The sequence below is a fragment of the Misgurnus anguillicaudatus genome, chromosome 20, assembly GCF_027580225.2.
Source record: "Misgurnus anguillicaudatus chromosome 20, ASM2758022v2, whole genome shotgun sequence".
Lineage (NCBI taxonomy): Eukaryota > Metazoa > Chordata > Actinopteri > Cypriniformes > Cobitidae > Misgurnus > Misgurnus anguillicaudatus.
In genome coordinates, this window is record NC_073356.2 from 29,283,852 (window position 1) to 29,305,624 (window position 21,773).

The 21,773-nt window shown below is 42.1% G+C and overlaps 1 protein-coding gene and 1 pseudogene across 1 annotated transcript; both read right to left on the reverse strand.

Moving 5' to 3' along the window:
- Positions 1 to 14,283: 14,283 nt before the first annotated feature.
- Positions 14,284 to 15,844, reverse strand: LOC129454423 (formyl peptide receptor 2-like; annotated as a pseudogene).
- Positions 15,845 to 18,162: 2,318 nt separating this feature from the next.
- Positions 18,163 to 21,238, reverse strand: LOC129455594 (C3a anaphylatoxin chemotactic receptor-like). The gene is made up of 3 exons (XM_055220367.2): positions 20,988 to 21,238; positions 20,107 to 20,620; positions 18,163 to 19,955 (listed from the first exon to the last, which is right to left on the reverse strand). The coding sequence occupies exons 2-3, from the start codon at positions 20,617 to 20,619 to the stop codon at positions 19,464 to 19,466; spliced, it is 1,005 nt and encodes a 334-aa protein (XP_055076342.2). The 5' UTR covers position 20,620; positions 20,988 to 21,238; the 3' UTR covers positions 18,163 to 19,463.
- Positions 21,239 to 21,773: the final 535 nt, after the last annotated feature.

Below are 21,773 nucleotides of genomic sequence, written 5' to 3' on the forward strand. Positions count from 1 at the left end.
GAACTTAATTTTATGTAAAAATGATAAAGGTCACCAGGAAAGGAAACACAAATCCACAATTTGCCAGTAATTTACTGTCTCTGTATCATTACGGTGTCTTACTGGCAACAATGTTGTCAGTTTTATACTGTAGGTTAGGAATTACAGTTAATAACTGGCAGCAGTGATTTCAGTTAATTACTGTACGGTACCACATGCTTCAGGAATAATACTGTATATACAGTATATAAAATGCCATACTCGTTATGGTACCCTAAAACTTTGAAAGATTCTTTTTTTATGTTACTTTATTAAAAAGGGAGAAATAACCCGAAAATATTTAGACAAATACACTTTATTCCTGTGGCAATAGTTGTCAGGATCAAAGGATGGATGAACCCAATCGCAGACAAAGTCGGGGAAAACAAAAAAAATGAAACACAGATAACACTAAACTTGACATGGTAACTCGGCTAGATAACCACATGAACACAAGAACAAAACAAAACGAACCTGCACAGAACTAAGGACACAATGACTTCATATAGAAAAAAAACAAGATAACGATGGGGAACAGGTGATGGGAGAAAACCAATGATTACTAATAAGCAGGAGGAGGTGGGGACAAGAGACAAGACACCGGAGGCACATGACCTAATAAACAAGGCCATGAACCTCCACATAGAGCAGGGATGGGCAACTTCGGTCCTGGAGGGCCGGTGTCCTGCAGAGTTTAACTCCAACTTGCCTCAGCACACCTGCCTAAAAGTTTCTAGTATGCCTAGAAAGACCTTAATTGTCTGCTTCAGGTGGGTTTAATTATGGTTGGAGCTAAACTCTGCAGGACACCGGCCCTCCAGGACCGAAGTTGCCCATCCCTGACATAGAGGATGAGACTGCCAGAACCCTGCCATTATGACTAGATATAAATACAAAACAAGACTCCTTGGCAGGATCCTGACAATAGATAAATACAAATACAAATAGACAAATTCTTTAAAGAAACTTAAAATCAGGTCAAATCTCACCCTCAGTCTCAGTCACCGTTGACCCCCATGGTTATTCCAAACCTGCAATAATTCAACATAATTTAAATGACCTTCTCATATCCTTACAATTCAAGCATTAACAAAAATGATCCATATAACTTGAAGAAGAAACCAGAAATTAAGCTCTGTTTTTTGCCAGGCCTACTAAAGGGTTAATGGTGCCACATGGTGATCAACAGTAAACATGACACATTTTACCTCTTTGCAAAATGAAAAGTTGTCATTGGTTTGCAATCAAAAAATGTTGTTATAATGGATACTAACAATAAATGAGGAAGAAAATCTGATGCTGCACAAAAACTAAAAATTCATCAAAGCCAATGTTTTTACTAATCTTTGAAATGCCCAAGACTGTGAAAAGGGTTTAAAAATTCACTCCAAAGTCACTGTTTATATTGAAAATAAGTCATTTGTGTTTTTTCCCAAATAAGTAACATCACTTATGAACTTGGCAATTAAAGAGTTACAATCATGGAATTTTTGTTGGTAATTTTGAGGTTGATTAACAGATTTATTTAATTAAAAAAAAATTAATCTGATACATTTTTACAACAGTTTCATTTAGTGGCACTTTTTGGCCACGAACAACATGAAAGGGCAGTGAATTTGAACAATGCACAAGGGTTAACGTTAGGAGATGCTAAAAACTTGCTAATCAGTAAGCTATTTGGAATCTTACCTTTATGTGTTTTAAAGACACTCACAAATATTTTAACAGTTTACTTACTCATAGTTGTGTGATCCATTTTCAGCTTTTAAACATAGAAATCCACTATTATATTGTTAAACACAGCACGCTCCAGAGTAAACAAACAAACAAGTTTATCAAGGCAAATTGGTGACACCTGCACCTGTGGATGAATTGTTTGTATGCATGCACATGTATGTGTGTGTATGTGTGTGTTAATGCATTAAAGGCAGGATAGACAGGAATTATTTAAAAAAACTTTTTTGCAAGTTTGTTTAGACTGGCTTTATATATCGATGCATAGGTGGAGTGTGGGTACTCTGAAAGAGAGAGTGTGGGAATCGAGTGTCTGTAGACCTCTCGGCACTGTTTTTAACACAGCTAACTTTTCCATTCACTCCACCCCCTCCCTTCTGGGTTTCTTCTTAAGCCACGCCCCCAAAACACATGAACGCGCAAATTACCTCAGACAAGCGGAGAGGAAGGAGCGCGGTGCATGTAATAACATCAAGTCACAATCGCATGTAATAATACACCTAACTTTATCACTAGGAATATAAACAGATGGCTTTTATAAACGGATGGCTTTTAGTACTCACTCAGCCAGTGTTTTGCATGGAAGAGTTTCTGTGATGAAAGCATTGTTGACTCTGACGAGGACTACACTCCGCAGACAATACCGCTACCGCATCATCGACTCGAGGAAAAGCCACGTGATATTTACTCTCGTTTGATTGCTTCGTTTATTCCTTTTTTGCCTTCGCTGACTGGATATGCAGGTACTGTAAGATGTGAATGCAGTTTCTGTGAGTTGTTGGTGCTATTTCTCTGCTGTACTATTGCTCTTCCTATTGCCTTGTGCACGTTCAAATCAATCGGGTGTGCGCATGTCTGGGCAGATCCCATAGCAACGGGTGGAGCCATGGTCGCGAGAGAGAGTGATATTTGAGCAAGCTAATCATATGTTTCGTCCCGGATGGAAATAATTAACTGTGTTTAACACAGTCGTGAGAGGTCTACAGACACTCGAGTTTTATACTCTCTTTTTCAGAGTACTTACATTTTAATTATGCATTTGTATATAAAGACAGTTTAGACAAACTTGTAAAAAAGTTTTTTAGATAATTCCTGCCTACCCTGCCTTTAATCCTTGTTTTCTGACTGAAGATGTAAACAGTTTTCAATAAATTGTGACGTAGTGCATTATGGGGAATGTAAAAGACAGTAATTTACCAGATAATATTACAGTTATTTCCCTTAATTGGTGCAAAGAGTAATTTACTGTAGTTTATTATTAGTGCAGCACTCTATTGGCGTAGAGTGTGGCGACCTCATCGCCCACCCGCATGGCTTAAACAAAATTACTCCGAAAGTCACAAAAGAAGTACCCATTCCGGGCAACAAACCGTCTTCGTCGTGTCGCTGTGCGAATAACTCGCTCATGACGGTGTATACACCCGACAATGCAGCGATAACAGAGGACAACAAAAATACCACAGACTCAGCATGCCACCGCCACTTCTCCCACCGTAAAACAACCAATGTAGCAACATACAATGTACGAACGCTACGCAGAATAAACAAAGAAGGTAAACTCTCAACACCTGAAACACTCAAACAATCGTCTCGGTTACGTATGTAACCCTCGTTCCCTGAAGGAGGGAACGGAGACGTCACGTCGTGACCGACGAATTGGGAACTCGCTTAGAGAGACCAATCTGCTTCGAATACTACTAAAACGCCAATGAACTTGGCATTGAGATATTTGCATAATGCTGGCGCCGCCCCGCCAGGTGCGTATATAAGCCACAGGTGCAAATGTAGAAATCAGCTTCTTTTTCGCTGAGAAAGCCGGAAAGTGTGACCGGCCGATAAACAGCAGGGAGCAGCCCTGTGGCGACGGGACGTGACGTCTCCGTTCCCTCCTTCAGGGAACGAGGGTTACATACGTAACCGAGACGTTCCCTTTCAGTCGGTCACTACGACGTCACGTCGTGACCGACGAATTGGGAATCCCTACCAAAACGCCACTGAGGGCTGACCTCTTCCAGTGTCTGCGTAAAGCCCTCCGGTTCCACTTAAGCATAAGGAGAATTAGGTTTTAAGGCAGAAGGCCGGGCACTAGATGTTCCTTTAACCCCACAGTAGTGCCAGCGACTGGGAAGCGCCCTATCTGAGCGGTATAGGGACGCTGCGGAAGCCACCGCCCCGTTAAGGGCTATTGGTGGGCGAAAGTCAACCGTAGTTGAGGTATAAATGACAGCCGTGGCTGTGTAAGCAAAGCAGTGCTCTGCTGAGGGAAACGTGGGCTAGTAGGATTAACCCCACGGAAAATACTCACAAAGGAACCCGGTGGGACGCAATGTGGATGCCCGAGCCAAACACAGGTTCGCGAGGATACAGCTAGTGAGAGGCTGGCAGCGGATGCTCCGCAACATCAGGCTGCCAAGGCAGCGGAGGAAGGCAAACAAATTATTACGCGTTTTTGCCTCGATGGCCTTCCATACTGAGCTCAGTTTGGAGCAGCAGTCGGAGGCTGCAAGCCGACCTGCGAGCCTGTTCTCTGTGCTTCCCCTAACGAGGAAAGAACACGAGAGGAGACAGGCTCGACACGAACACTGTAAAATCTAATGAACGTATTAGGTGTCGCCCAACCAGCAGCTCTGCAGATGTCTGTTAGCGAGGAACCACGAGCGAATGCCCAAAATGAGGCAACACTTCTAGTAGAGTGAGCTCTCAAATTAAATGGACAAGGAATGCCCTGCAGATTATAAGCAAGGGCGATAGTATCAACTATCCAAAGAGACATCCTCTGCTTAGTGACAGCTTTTCCTCTCTGCTGACCACCATAACAAACAAAGAGCTGATCTGAGGTCCTAAGGCTTTGTGTGCGATCTACGTAGATGCGTAACGCTCGTACGGGGCATAATAAAGCCATGGTTGGGTCTGCCCTCCTCCGGGGGGCAGCGCCTGCAAGCTCACCACCTTATCTCTGAAGGGAGTGGTGGGAACTTTGGGCACGTAGCCTGGTCTGGGTCTCAGTGAGACAGCAGGACCAAACTGAAGGCACGAATTGTCAACAGAGAATGCATGTAAATTCCTTACTCTCTTCACGGAGACCAATGCTAGCAGGGTCAGAGTTTTCATTGACAAAAACTTCAGACTCGCAGACTGCAAAGGCTCGAACGCGGAACCTGTAGTAGGGCTTCAGCACCATGGACAGGTCTCAGGAGGAATAGAGGGAGGGCGCGAGGGGTTTAGCCTATGAGCGCCTCTTAAAATCTAATAACCAAATCATGCTGGCCAACTGATCTGCCGTTAATAAGTGAGTGATGAGCAGAATAGCGGCGATATCAACTTTAATGGTGGAGGGTGACAGCCTACCATCTAACCTATGTTGAAGATATATAAAAGCACAATGTTAAGCATTCTCTGGGGTCCTCGCATTGCGAAGAGCACCAGGTGACGAAAAGGGTTTCATTTAAGCGCGTAAGCCCGTCTTGTGGACGGTGCTCGTACCGCGTTGATGGTGTTAGATACCGCTTGCGATAAATCACCTAAACCTTGCGCGCACTCAACGACCATACATGGAAATCCCACAGGTCGGGGTGCGGGTGCCATAATGTGCCCCTTCCTTGAGAAAGAAAGTCCTTCCTCCGGGGAATTCGCCAGGGAGGGGCTGTCGCGAGGAGCATTAACTCTGAAAACCAATTCCTGGTCGTCCAGTACGGGGCGACTAATAAAAGGCTCTACTCGTCCTGCCTGACTTTGCACAGTGTCTGTGCGATTAAGCTCACTGGAGTGAATGCGTATTTGCGCGTCCCCCGCGGCCAGCTGTGTGCCAACGCATCCACGCCGAGGCTGCCCTCGGTTAGTGAATAAAACAGGCGACAGTGGGTATCGTCCGGTGACGCAAATAGATATATCTGCGCACGACCGAACTTCTTCCAAATTAGCTGAACCGTCTGGGGGTGGAGTCGCCATTCGCCGGTGCGCGCAGCTCGGGAAAGCGCGTAGCCGCTGTATTGAGCGTACCCGGGATGTGAATGGCACGAAGGGACCTCAGATGCTTCTGACTCCAAAGGAGGAGATGACGAGCGAGATGCGACAGGTGACGAGAGCGCAAAAACCGCCTTAACGGTAAATAACGCAACAGTCGCAATGTTGTCGGTGTCGGCTAATACATCCTTCCCTCGCATCTCCACAGCGGAGCGTACAAGTCCCAGATATACAGCGCACCGCTCGCGGCAGTTGGGGTGCTAGGCACACCCCTGAGACTGCAAGCCCGTCATACGTGGCTGCTCATCCCGTGCTGGGGGCATCGTATGTGCTACAGAATGCCAGGAAACCCGACTCAGGGGCATATCTTGCTATAAGAAATGCTGGGTCTGCCACGGGGTAAAATTGAAATGACACGCAGGTGTAATGGTTACACAGTGTATGCCGTTGCGCCACGCTCTCCTCGAGACTCGATCGTAAAACCAATGCTGAAGCGGTCTCATATGACGCAGCTCGAGCAGTGTCACAGCTGCAGCATGCTGTCATATGCCAGGAGCTTCTGAAATTGTTTCAGAGAGACCGCGTACTTCCCTCGAATTAAACCGAGGCAAGTCAGAACTGACTGATTGCGCGCTCTTGTAAAACACGCCAATAAATCGACCGAGTCTATTTCCATACTGAGAAAAAGATCCTCTGCACGGGGCAAAGTTGCTCCTTTCCCAGCTGACCTGATGACTTAAACGAGCGAGATGCTGAAGCATTAAATCTCTGTGTTCGCGCACGTCTGCCAAGAACGAGCCATTATAGTTGACGTAAATATAAGCAGAATGCGAACAACGCTCTCTCTCGGAGATTTTAATGCCGTGACTAGCATTTTCATGGAGACACGGGGAGAGAGAGACAGCTCGAATGGTGTACTTGGTATTAATATGCCCACCCCATGACGCAGAGCGAATAAACGGTCTAAGGCGAGGGGAGATGGACACATGAAGTATACGTCTACAGGTCTAAGGCTGCAAACCGATCTGAATATTGAAATACGAGCCTCGGCGTATCATCCTAAAGGATCACATTTGTAGAGCCGGAGCGTAAATAAATCGGTCGTAACCCACCGCGTATTTTGGGTAATATGAGATAAAGGCTGGAAAAAACCTTATCATCATTCTCGGTAAGAGGGACCGGCTCGAAATGTCCTTCGCCAGCAGGACATCGACTTTTGCACGCAGTACATGTGCATCGGACGCTTTCACTATAGTGAAACGAATGCCCGTAGAATTTGGGGGAGTGCCGGTAATTGTATTTCGTAACCGAGGCGGACAGTGCGTAAAACTCAACGAGACGGGCTGGGAACTGAAGCGAAGCATCCAGGGACCGTACGAGGAGAATTAACGACACTACCGAAGTACCCGCGGTGGGGCAGCGAAGCGAGACAGGTGAAACTGCCGGTGCGTCTGCTGTGACAGCATAAACATCTACAGTATGTGTGTGTGTGACACTGACCTGAGCCCGCTGAGGGTGGCGGTCGTCTGGTCTCCTGCGCGGAGAGCGCAGACTCCGGAAAAACACCCGCTGGCGATAGAGGAGAGATAGGGTGAGCTGGTGTGCCCGCTCACGGCTCTTTCGATCCTCTGGAGACCTGGAGAGGGAAGAGGAATGCACTCTTATGTGTGGTTAAGTGGGTACCGGCTGGACAGCCGGTGGAACAGATGCAAACCAAGAATTTTTCCACCCGACCCTCTACCGGGGGAAGGAGCGAATCACCGTCTCCTGAAGAGTGATCCTCTGCCAATCCGGGTCGCCCGTTACTGGCCACTTAAGCTCCCGATTTTCACGGGAAGCGGCTAAGCGGGCGGGGCGAGCTGCTGACGACCGGTTCCCATGCGCTGCCGAGATGGGGTCCGAGGAGGGGAACAGAGGTGGCCGCCGCAGGACGCCGACGGCGAGAGGCAGACTGAGAAGCCGGCGTGGTGGACCAAGGGCAGCTCTCTTTCGCCGGCATGACCTAGGAGATCGCCTCAGTCTGCGCAGCGGAGCTGTACGACTCCACAGGCTCGCCGAAGGGGCCGGTCTGTGAGACAGGAGCATTCAAGAAGTTGTTCTCGTCTGCGTCCGTCATGTAAGCCAGACATAGCCAAAGGTAGCGATCTTGAACACTGTGGTGGACATCGCACGACTGAAGGTCGCGGTTTCCCTCGTAAACCTCTAGAGCCTTCGCTTGGTGAACCTGCAGTGACGTTATTACGTGCAGGGCTGAAGCCGCGTCTCCGCATGCCTGATGGGCAGCGCCCGTAACCGGACGACTGTCTATACAAACACGGGAGGGAAGGGTTGGGTGGTCCCTCCAGGAACGCAGCTGCATCGCAACCCCTCGCTCTACTGAAGGGATCCCCGACCTTAGCGGCTCCGTTGGTGAGGGAGGTGAGGGGTGAAAGCTGAACGGCCGAGACGGCCGCAAATCACGTCAGCTCTTCGTGCCGTCGGGAAAGGCAGGAGGTGAGGACCGTATAGGCCCGAGCAGCTCCGAAATACCAATCACATGGGCGGGACGGTTCGGGCGGAGAGGGATTAACCCCTCCAACTCTACCGTTTCCGCCGCTCGAGCGGGCACGGCCGCCATCTCCGGGACGACTCCGCCTCGGAGGGAAAAGATGGGCACCCCTCTGATGCTGCAGAAGTGACGGGACCCGAAGGAGGCCCAGTGGATTCGGCAGAAATCGCAGAACACGACTCTGCAGTCTCCACCGGAGCCTCAACCGGCTGAGGATGAGAAGGCCGGTAGGTGAAGGACGCATCCTCCGTCCTACTCAGCGTAGTGATGCGAAGAGCGTCCTGCGAGCGCTTGACAGCCGCACCATGGCGGCGTTCAGCACTGCAAAGGCGCGGACGTCGTTCCCATAGAAACGACAGTCGGCTCCGCAATCCAAGAGAGTTATGCTCTCACAGAGAGAACAAAAGCTCTCCACGAACGCAGCCTCGGAGAGCTCGATGCGCAAGCACGAAGACAGCGCTCGTGACCGTCACTGGAATCCCTGCTTCTCGCACCCAAGATCGCACGGAGAAAAAGCTATCCTGAAAAGGACGCTGATCTCCGAATATACGAGAGAGTGGCTGTCTTTAAAAAGACACAGAGCTCTCACGTATCACTCTTTAGGGAAATCACTCTTTTGGTGCTCAGCTGATGATGCGCACAGGGAAAGGCAACGCACACACTAAACTCAAAACAAAAAATATGCAGAGCAGTGGAATACTGCGAGCGTCCGCTGTGTTAGTACTGCTTGTCAATCAACTTCAGCAACCGTTCCCAGAAGAGCAGATAGTAGCTTCTCAGTCAGATAAAGCCGGCTTTCGAAGCGATAAAAAGCTGATTTCTACATTTGCACCTGTGGCTTATATACGCACCTGGCGGGGCGGCGCCAGCATTATGCAAATATCTCAATGCCAAGTTCATTGGCGTTTTAGTAGTATTCGAAGCAGATTGGTCTCTCTAAGCGAGTTCCCAATTCGTCGGTCACGACGTGACGTCGTAGTGACCGACTGAAAGGGAACAGAAAGATTTCATCAGCTCATCCATGGCTGTGAAGATAAAAATATAGATATTGTAGCAGTACAAGAGCATAGACTATCAGCCTCAGACAACATCATTACCTATACAGAAACCTACAACAATAAAGAATGGCGATTCGACTACTGCTCAGCAACAAAAACATCTCAGGGAAATCATGTCGGAGGAATCGGCCTTCTTACAAACAGTGAAGTAGCCAAAACCATGACATCAACAACTAAGGTTTCAAACAGAATAATGAAAGCTAATTTCGCTGGCAATCCATTAACAACTGTCATTGTTGCATACGCACCAACTGAAGAAAAGCCAAAAGCAGAGAAAGATGAGTTCTATGCCAAGTTGTTAAAGTGTGCACAAGAAGTACCACCACACAATATGCTTGTCATCGCAGGTGACTTCAACGCAAGAATCGGCCTTGACAGCAGCATATCGAACCCGAGAGCAGTAGGCAAACATGCCCTACACGAGAAGACGAATGACAATGGCACTAGACTTGTAGAGTTCCGCGAGACAACAAACACGAGATCTGCACAGTTCAGATTCCCACACAAGAAGTCTAGAATCTGGACGTGGCAACCCGACATTAACAGAAAGAAAAACGACAACAAAAATCGAGCACAACTTGATCACATACTTATAAGAGGAAAATGGGCAAACTCAGTGAAGAACATTCGAGCATATAATACAGTAGATGTCGGCTCAGATCACCGCATAGTCAACGCCCAAATAAGAGTCAGTCTGCGCGCACCAGTCGAAAATAAGAACAAGAGGCCAAAATACGACTGGAGTAAGCTAAAAGAGAATAATGAGCTACAAAACAAATATGCGATCACAATCAAAAACCGCTTCAGCGTGCTAAGTGAAGACGAACAAGACGTACAAACTAAATATGACCACTTTGTAGCTACCATCGAAAACGCGGCTAAATCAACAGTCGGTCTTATCAAGAAAAAAGCCCCTAAAAACTGGGTCTCAAGCCGAACAACAAATTTACTCGACCAACGAAACCGAGCCAAACGAGACCGAAAAGAAAAGCAAGAGTGCCATGATCTAAATCAAAAGCTTCTCGAGTCTTACCAGCAGGACAGGATCGCCTTCCTATCAGAGAAACTTGAGCGTCTCAAGGAAGCGGCGAAAGCAAACAGGTTACAAACCACATGGGAAGTTATCAATGAGATCAGCGGCAAAACAAAATCAATAAACAAGCATAAAATGAAGAAAACAGATGGTAGTGACATCAATTCTCCTAAGGAACTGCTAGACGAGTGGCAAAATTACTTCAAAACTTTACTGAACAACGAAACAATCACGGAACATCTACACATCGAGCCAGCTACCAGAGACTTAGAGATCGATATAGGCCCATTCACGTTTGACGAAGTCAAAATGGCTGTAGACGAACTCAAAAATGGCAAATCACCAGGTGTCGACTACCCCATTACCGCCGAAGCTCTCAAATACGGAGGCCATCACGCAGTCAGACAGCTGTGCAACATATGCAATGATGTCTACATGCAAGAAAAAGCACCAGAGCAATTCACCACTAGTCTCATTGTCCCATTGCCTAAGAAAGGCAATCTCACTTTGATGAATAACTATAGAGGGATCAGCCTGATGTCGATCGCAGCGAAAGTCTACAATAAAGTTCTCCTTAACCGAATAAGAAAACCAGTAGACGCTATCATGAGAAAGAACCAAGCAGGATTTCGAAGAGGAAGAGGATGCACTGAACAAGTTCACATTCTTAGACGAATAATCGAGGGTGCCATCGACAAGAACCTAGACCTCTACATCATATTCGTTGACTTTAAGAAAGCGTTCGACTCGCTCATACGAAACGTCATGTTCGACATCTTGCGACACTACGGAATTCCTGAAAAAACCGTAAGAGCTATTCGCACTATCTACAACAACTCAAAAAGTCAAGTATTGGTCGAGGGCAAGCTATCAGAACAGTTCAACATCTCAACTGGCGTTCTTCAAGGAGACACGCTAGCTCCCTTTCTATTCATCATCGTCATAGACTTCACCCTAAAGAAATCAGAACAAGAGCATGCAACATCAACGGGCTCACATGGCTTCACGACGAATCTATCAAGATCATCGAGATATCCAGCCACTTCACTGTTCGACCTCGATTTTGCCGACGACATTGCGCTGCTTGAGGGCGGCGACAACAACAAGCAGCAAAATCTAGAAAAATCGCAAGCTCAACTTCAAACAACAGCAAAGTGGGCTAGACGAGTAGGACTTGAGGTCAACATTAAAAAGACGGAAGCATTTAGTAACCAAGAGCTTGCCGGGCCAGAGATGCCGATCAACTTACATCAATTCATTGAACTCAATGGACAAAAAATCGAATGGACAAAAGACTTCAAGTATCTTGGCTCTTACATAGCGTCGAGCGAAACAGATATCAGAGCACGAAAAGGACAAGCGTGAGGAGCATTCTGGAAAATGAAGGATGTATTTCTATCAAAAACTCTTCCAATCAAACTCAAACTAAACATCTTTGAAGCATCGTGCATCTCCATCCTCCTGTACGGCTGCGAAAGCTGGATCATCAACCAAAAAATGCAAAACTCACTCAATAGCTTTGCCACCAGTTGCTACAGAATTATGCTCGACATCAAGAAAATAGATAGAATAAGTAACCAAGCTGTATACGAAGCAGTCGAAAAGAACCAGCTTATTCTTCAAATCCAACAAAGACAGCTACGTTTCGTTGGCCACTCACTCAGAAGAGACCCAAACGACCAAATTAACAAATATGTGTTATATGCACCCGAAGAACGACATGGCAAACGAAGCCGAGGAAAGCCGCACACATTATATCACACATACATCGGCAAACTAATTAACAACGACATGCCACCAACCGCTGACGAGATGAGAAGAGCTGCTAGCAATCGAACAGAATGGAGAAAATTTGTGACCGACTGCAAACCCGTTTTGTTCGCAGCCGATTAATGATGAATGATGAATGATGAATGCAGCATATATCACAGTAAAATACCTTTCACCGATGTTAAAGTTAAACACTTCCAATTTTACAGTTATTTACCTAGAAATCAAGGTTTAACGGTGATATTGAGTTTCATACGACCACCGGCCACCCAGATGACCACTGAGTTCTCAGTGGTGCCCAAGAGAACAATGATGATGTTGATGACAATGACAATAGTTTTCTCATTATGAGTTACCATGACGGGGGATTTAAGGAGTTGTATTGAAGGTCATTCTACAAGCAAGATAGAAATATTTGATTAAAAAAAATTATAAAAAGATTTTTAGCTGTACACCATAAAGCTGATTTACTTCGAAGAAATCAATTTTGCTGCAATCAGTACACTGTAAAAAATACTTTGCTGCCTTAAATTGATTGTTAAATCAAGTTGTTACAACTACAACTTATAAAATATAGTTGAGAAAAGTCAACTTAATTTTATAAGTTATAACAACTCACCTGTAGTTATAACAACTCATCTCTAGTCAAGATAGATAATAGTAAGTTAAAATGACTTGTAAATTCGAGTTGAATCAACAAAAAATTTTAAGGCAGCAAAGTCACTTAACTCATATTTTATATGTGTAGTGAATGAAGTAATAGTCATGAAGAGTTGTAATAAAGGTCATTCTACAAGCAAGACAGATTAATAGGATGAATAAAAAAATGATTTTATCAAAATAAGCTCTGCATCATTCAGAAGTGTCAACAGGAAGATGGAGTTGTTTGCACAAGCAAAAACACAAGTGATATATATCTTTATTTTTTCCCCATGAAACAACAGCTTTTGTTCTCATTGTGCAAGGCAGAGCGTACAGTCTGTATTGTATAACGTACATATACAACATATATATCAACTTTGTTTTGCCTATGAGGTCATACGTTTCATTTTAAAGGAAACACCCAAAAGCGGCACATTTTTGCTGAGGACTACAAATTGGCAATTTTAACATGCTATAATTGTCAGGACCCGTCAGAATCATGTGTTAAATTATATCTAGTCTTTGTGTTCGGGGTCCTGGCAGTACCATGTTCTATGTGGGAGATGGGTGGTTTTAGTATTGGGTTATTCTGACCAAGCATTTCCCGGGTCTCGTCTCTTTTTCCCCGATCCCTTACTCTTAATGATTTCCAGCTGTATGTAATTTATTTTGTCCCTATTTATTGTCCTTCTGTTTGCTGTTCTGTGCTCGTGTGTCTTGTTATTATCCTTGTCGTGGTCCTGAGTCTTGCATCTGGTTCTACACAGGTGCTTCACCGGTGCTATATGGCACTAAAAACGGTTCTTCTATGGTTACGATTCAAATCAACAGTTTTGGTTCTATATGTTATAATGCATATCATATATATTTCCTATCACCCCATATATTTTCAAAGAAACGGCTATTGGACACATTGCTAGATAGCAGAACTTTTGCATGTACAGTATTAAAGTAGATATATGATTTTGTTTAGGTTATCTTTTATGATTATATTTGGTTTTGCATCTTCTCTGTTAAAACATTTATTGCATTGTAAGGTCATATGTGTCAGTCTTGCAAATTCACAACAGCCTTATCATCTGTTCATATCATACAAGTGTTACATCCTGTGCTAAAGACAAAGTGCACTGTAAAATATTAAATGGCGCTTTAAATCTTTAAGTATCAGACTGGGTGTACATGGCATTTGCCCTTTAAATCTTGACTAGTCATGAATGCTGTAACTTTTTTTAAATGTGTCTGTGCTTGTGCATTTATGTGCTTGTGTTTGGGGTTGATATAAAAATTATTAAGATGATTAAGATGTGCAGTTAGCCACAGTTTTTGGTTTTGCACTTTGCAGTTTCATCAGTGGTTTATTTCATTGCATGAGAGCTGCAATGATAAAAAAATGGTGGTAAAAGTGGAGATTATAGAAAAGCATTCTGTAAGCTCAACAAATAATGGGATTGATACTGATAAATGGATACATTGTGCACTGTACATTGATAGCAATTAAATTCACTTTGGATAAAAGCATTTTCTAAATGCAAACATGTACAAATATTTTCACACATTTAGGTACAGAAAGTGGAAAAACATCTTCATAAGCATAATTGCTTTAGTACAATTTCAAAAAGTGACAATTGTGAAAGTTCAGCCTTGGCATCAGGAGAAATTTGCTTTATTTACTATAACATCAAAAGAGACATTTGATCTATTATTACCAAATATATTTAGAAAAGACCAAAATTATAAAGGACGCATTACAAACACATCAAAATCATTTACGTAAAATATATATATATATATATATAAGCTCAGGAAAGGACACAAAAAATAAATGGCATTTAATGAGACAAAAACATACAATAGTTTAAAATCTGTATCTAAAAGTAACTTAACACTGTGATGACACAGTTTTTATTTCTTGTGATGAAGGCCCAACTGAACGTTCCTTCATCTTCTGTGACAGATTTTGGCTTTCTTCAGTAAGAGCTTTGAGAAAAATCCCTAACAGGCTTTGACCGCTGCGTCGCCTGAGATTCAGTCCCATAAAGAAGTACAACATTGGGTTTAGACAGCTGTTAAAATAGGCTAGGTTTGAAGCGGTATGCCATCTCACATATGTCTTGTTTTGATTTATTAGCTTACAAAGACGTAGTATGTGAAAAGGTGCCCAGCATAAGAAAAATGCAAAAACCAATAAAACAAGAATCGGGAGAGACCTTGATTTGCCGGAGAATCTCGTTCTTCGAATCCCAATAGCAGCCAGTGTGTAGCAGATGAAGATCACCAGGAAAGGAAACCGAAATCCACAAAAGAAGCGAATTAAGTAGTAAGCATACTTTGCTGAATATCCATCATTGACAATTAGTTTTTCCTGCAAATTAAAGTTAATGGAATGATCAAATCAGTAATTCTTAACAATAAAGAAAGTTTACTTTTGTAAACCTTGAATGTAACATCATCATTTAGAGTTAGTAAAATAAGTTTTGCGAGATTTGTGCTATATTGTAAATATTATAAATGACTTAGAGCTTTATTACAGCTAGACCAATCAGCAATCAGGACATAAGCTGTTTATTTTATGCAAGACATTCAGGCGGTTATGAAAAGCTGTTCTGACCTTCATTAAGCACTTGCTGTTGTTCTGAACAGTGTGGACCTTCCAAAAGACAAAGTTTGGTACACTGAAGATCCCTGCCACAATCCAAACCCCCAAGCTGACCACACAAGCAGCATATAAAGTCCGTTTCCTCCTGGCAAATATTGGGCACCACACACACAGATCACTCGATCCACACTGATGACAGCCAGAAGAAAAACACTGCAGAATATGTTGGCATAATTTAAAAAGCCAGTTAACTTGCAGATAAATGTTCCAAACGGCCAGTAGCCAATGAAAATGTTGATAAGAGAGGTCATTTGTGTCACGCAAAAGATCAGGTCAGCCACGGCGAGGTTGATCAGCCATACGTTGGTGATGCTGGGTTTCATACGGACGCCGGCCACCCAGACGACCAGAGAGTTCCCAGTGGTGCCCAAGAGAACAATGATGGTGTAGCAGACAATGTCCAATGTAGTTTTCTTGTTCATTCTAAATAAATAAATAATATCAATAAATGTTTTATAATATAATTTTTGCAATTAATTATACATTTATAAAGCTATAAATCTTTCATACACTAAAATGCTTTTACAAACATTATTTTTTATGTTAATTGTAAAACATATAAACAACTAAAGCAACTTTACAGCCATGGAAACATAGTATATTACATGGAATAGATAAAAAATGTATTATAAGAAAACATGCTTGTGCAAAAGAAGATGAGAATTACAAACAAACTTGAATTTTGTGTGCTGTGATGAATTACCTGAAGACAATGTCAATAAATGTTTGTCACCTCTGAATGGGTCTGTGTAGCAGAAACCATGTATGAGTATAAGTGGTCACTGTTTTATCACTGTTCAGTCTAAAACCATTTAGTTCTCCAGGAAATCCTTTTTTTCATATTTTCTTCAGTCAATCAGACGTGTCAGCCAACAGGAAGAGGGAGAAAATGCACAAGCAAACATCATACAAACACAAAACATATAAGTATTACATATTTTATATAATTATAAGTTTACATTCAAAGGTCCAAATCTGAATTCTCATCATTTTCATTGGTCCGGAAAAACTTTATGTAAATCATTTGTTTATAAAACAAATTAACACAACAGTTTGGGAAAAACATAAGTGTATTTTGCATTTAAAGTAAAAAATTTTTTTTAAACATAAACACAAGAAATATGCCAAAAGTAACCAGGTGCAAAATACAGAGCAACCTAATTAGAGAAATGGCATAGTTTGTTCTCCATCAGATAAACCGCATAAACCGTGGCAAAAAAAGTGTGGTTGGTAGGCAGAGACACTGACCAAAATTAGGGGTGCACCTATAAATTGGCTGATGATGCTTGCTATGCTTCTCAATGAATTACGGTGAAATGACGCTAAATCCATAAGCCAGGGGGCGCTCTCGTGCAGAAACTCAATATGCGCTGCAGACGAAGAACCAGACACACGCAGCTCCAGGAAATGTCTTAAGGATATACCGTAAAACTTCAAATAATAGCCGAGTCCCAAATAGACGCCTGTCTCTTTTAGATGCCTGGTGTGACGACAGGTTTGGGCAAATAAACGCCTGTCTCATAAGGCCTGGTCTGTTTTTTAGTTTCGGGTTGTATTTAATCTTCTAAAACCCGTAATATCTTCTGTTTAAGCCAGTTCTATGGTGCAGATTTAACACGCTAAAGTTTTTTTTTTTGATTACCGGTAGATGTCACGTGACAGACGCAGTCGTTCCTTTACTCATCACTATGACAACACAACAAGCTTCGGCGCCAGGATTGAGGTGATGATGAGAGTAGCGAAGTGGCAATCGGGAGAGTCAGGACTTTTCCCGTTGGGCCGGTAGTGTTTTGGGGCCGCTGATAATAGCCGGGCTTTCAGTCTTTTGTCATGCATGCACTCCCGCCACACATTGTATTTCTCACGCAAAAACACTATTTATCATATTTAATATGCTGCAGTGCCTAAAATGTATCTGGCCGCACTGCTCTCTCTCTCTCTATCAAGCCCGTCTTCCCTAGAGTTCTAGTCGAGCGAGCCAATACAAAAAAAAAAGAAAGAGGCTACACAATAGCCAATCAGAAAATAGCACTGTTGTATCTGGGTAAGATTTCACGCAACAACCAATAAAAAAACATATCATTGTTTGCTTTATTTATACTGCCAATAATTTAAGACTGTTGTTATTACACAAACTAATTTGTTAAACACACTCAAATTAAAAATAAAACGTAATATGTGGTATCCTCCTGCTGTCATGCTGGAACAATTAAATTAAAAGCCTGTCTCTTATAGACGCCTGTCTCTTTTAGACGCCTGGTGTGATGATAGGTTTGAGAAAATAAAAGCCTGGGCTATTATTTGAAGTTTTACGGTATTGCTGTTCTTCAAACCTTTTCGGGTATTTTGATGATAATAAAGAATATGTATAAAGATTATGTTTGACGAGTGTTGCTTTTTCAAATGCATGTTTTAAACGACTCAAACCAACAGTGATTTCAGATCGATAAGGATTTACTGATCAAAAGCCGTAGTACATGAAGTAACGTTACCTCTGCATAATATCTGGGTGTGATGGCTACAGCGTCACACAGGAAATTTTTAAGTAACTCGTTTAATTTTCGGACCAGGAATACTACGTGAAACAGGACTTGATCTTTATCACAAATCTGTGAGATTTATTGTGTGAGCATATACTTTCACCGTTGTGGATTTTGTTTAGCTTCAAATGTATAACGTACTATGTCCAGGATTGGCGTGGACTATAAACTGTGGATGAATGATCAATGGAAATATGGTGACTGTATGGAATGCTTGTTCCAATAAAACACACGCAACATCAGCATATAAAGAACATTTGCCTTTATTGACACGAGTCAATTCATTGCTCACTCCCCGGACACGATCCCCTCTGACTTTAGTGGTAAGTCATTACACAATGCATTATGTTATTATAAACATTTACAGCAGCTACATGCTTTTTTGTTTATCATTTATTTTCATAATATTTTGAGGCATAATTTCCTTGAAGATTTTTAGCAGATCTGCTCAATAATGACATATAAACATTGCTTTGAATCAATGTAGATTGTTCTCACTTCATTCTGTTAACCTTACTCACTTCAGTAAATTGTCAAAGAACCATGTTTTATTGGATTTTACACCCTTAACTTGCTCTGTTGGTATTTGTACATTTGTAGCATAAAAAAAACAAATGCTAACTACTATATTACATTGAAATATTATTTTAAACCTGACTTCTAATCATACTTGATGGGGCCCACTGAACTAGTTGCTTAACTTTCCTCAGTCTGTTTGATTTATTTTGGCCAGCAGGGCAAATTTCTAAAGTAAAAAAAGATGTATTTTCATTAAAGGTGCAGTGTGTAAATTTTAGCGGCATCTAGTGGTAAGGTTGTGAATTGCAACCAACGGCTCAGTCCACTGCTCACGTCTCGCTTTTGAAACGCATAGAGAAGCTACGGTAGCCGCCACAGGACAAACATGTCATCGTTGGAGACGACTTAGTAAAGAAGTTTGTCCGTTAAGGGCTTCTGTAGAAACATGGCTGCACAAAATGGCGGCTTCCATGTAAGGGGATCCTCTGTTTATGTAGATAAAAAGGTCTCATTCTAAGGCAATAAACAACGGTTCATTATAAAAGGGTCTTTATACACCCCTGATAATTTAGTTTTGTATATTATTTTGCATTTCTGTCAAGAGATCCTTATAAAAATTACACACTGCACCTTTAAACAAAAAGTATGGCATACTTTCCCCTTTTCCTATATATTTCTTCTCATTACATGCAGCCAAAAATGTACAGATATAAACATTTATTGTTATTATCTTTCTGCTTAGCTCACAGAAACATTACTAAAAATAACAGCAAACATTGTATTTGGATATTTATTATTTTTTGTAACATTTCATGCTCTTAATCTACAGCATATATATCTAATATTAACAAGATGCATCACTGCATGGATGGTCACTTTAGTCCCGCCTTCCACTTAAAAGAGCCAATGCTCTTACAAGACCTGTAAGCGTTGCAGATATGATGGTGCAGTGATGCAACTTCTTTAAAAGGACTTTGTCCAGTTATACACGTGTGTGGTGAAATTTACCAGATGCTTTTAAAACAGAGTTTGAACGTTCCTCCAAAGTGGTGTCCTGGGACAACGTTCGGCCTTCTTCAGTAAGAGCTCTGTAAAAAATCCCTAACAGGCTTTGATTACAGCGTTGTCTGAGATTCAGTCCCGTGCAGAAGTACAACATTGGGTTCACACAGCTGTTAAAATACGCGAGGTTTGAAGCCATATGCCATCCTAACTTTACAGCCTGGTGGTTTTTATTCCTCAATTTAACAAGACCTAGGATGTGATAAGGTGCCCAGCATAAGAAAAAGGCCAAAACCAATAAAGCAAGAATCCGTAGAGGCCTTGATTTGCCGAAGAATCTCGTTCTGCGAATCCCAACAGCAGCCAGTGTGTAGCAGATAAAGATCACAAGGAAAGGAAACACAAATCCACAAAAGAAGCGAATGTAGTAATAAATGTACTTTCCTGAATTTTCTCCAACTGCTGCTTTTTCCTGCAAATTTTAGATAAATGAAATGATGAAGTTTCTGAGTAAATCTTAACAATGAAATGCACATAAATACTCAAGAAGCAGAGAAAAACATTTCCTCATAAAATTATTATATCTACAAATGTTTACATAAATGTTACAAAGCCATTCTGACCTTAAGTGAGCAGCGGCTCAGGTTGTTCCTAGTATATACCCCTCGGTACACAAAGTATGGTGAACTGAAGATCAACGCCACAATCCAAACCCCAAAACTGATCACACGAGCAGCACATAAGGTACGCTTCTTCCTAGCGAACACTGGGCACCACACACAGATCACTCGATCCACACTGATGACAGCCAGAAGAAAAACACTGCAGAACATGTTGGTGTACTTGAAGAAGCCATTAAACTTGCAGAGAAAGACTCCAAAGGGCCAGTGGTCAATGCATATACTGATGAGCGAGGTCACTCGTGTAAAGCAGAAGATCAGGTCAGCCACGGCAAGGTTAACCAACCATGTGTTGGTGACATTGGGTTTCATACGGACGCCGGCCACCCAGATAACCACAGAGTTCCCAGTGGTGCCCAAGAGAATAATGATGGTGTAACAGACAATGTCCAATGTAGTTTTCTCATGATAGGTTAAATTGTGATGGGAAACTTGAAGAGTTGTATTGAAGGTCATTCTACAAGCAAGAAAGATACATTTGATAAAAAAGTTTTTTTTTTTTTTTTAAAGATTTGCAGCTGTACACCATAAAGCTGATTTAGTTCATATACTAGTAATCAAATTAGCTGCAATCAGTACATGTAGAAACTTTACTCATATTTTATATGTGTAATTATTGCAAGGAATTGAGATTTAATTATGCATGTCTCATACTGTTGTGTCATATGAATTATGTTTAATTTTAAGTTTACTGTAAATTTACAAGAAAGGCTAAAGCAACTTTACAGCTACAGAAAACATGTTATATTACATAGAAAAATGCATGGTATGAAAACACGCTTGCGCAAAAAGAGGAGAATTATAAAATTATAAATGTGTCTTACCTCCAAAGAATATTACGATTTTTTAAATAAGTTTTTGTCACCAGTCTGTCAGCATTATCTTCTGAATGTGTCTAACAGAAACTTTGTGTATGATGTTTCATCAGTATTAAGCAGCATTTGGCTCACCTTATTTTTTGAGTCAATCAGAAGTGTCACACAACAGGAAGGTTGCAAAAGCCCAGAAGCAACTGCTTTTGTCTACATTGCTGCAATGCAGAGCTCTTGCATGTACAGAAGGTATTGTAGTACATATGTAACTTTGTTTTGTCTATTAGGTCATACGTTTAAGTCTTACAAATTCACAACAGCCTTATCATCTGTTCATATCATACAAGTTTTACATCCTGTGCTAAAGATAGTGTGCACTGTAAAATATTTGATGATGCCTTAAAGGTGCAGTGTGTAAATTTTAGTACATAGTGGTGAGGTTGCAAATTGCAACAAACGTTTCAGTCCACCGTTCACCTAAACACATAGAGAAGCTAGGGTAGCCGCCACCGGACAACCATGTCATCGTTGGAGACAACTTAGTAAAAAAAAAGTTTGTGCGTTAAGGGCTTTTGTAGAAACAAAATGGCGACTTCCATGTAAGGGGACCCTCTGTGTACGTAGATAAAAACGTCTCATTCTAAGGTAATAGAAACATAACACTTCATTATGAAAGGTCTTTATACACCACTGATAATATAGTTATGTATTTTATATTGCATTTCTGTCAAGCGATCCTTATAAAAGTTACACACTACACCTTTAAAGTATAAACAAATTGACTTTTGAAAAAAGAAA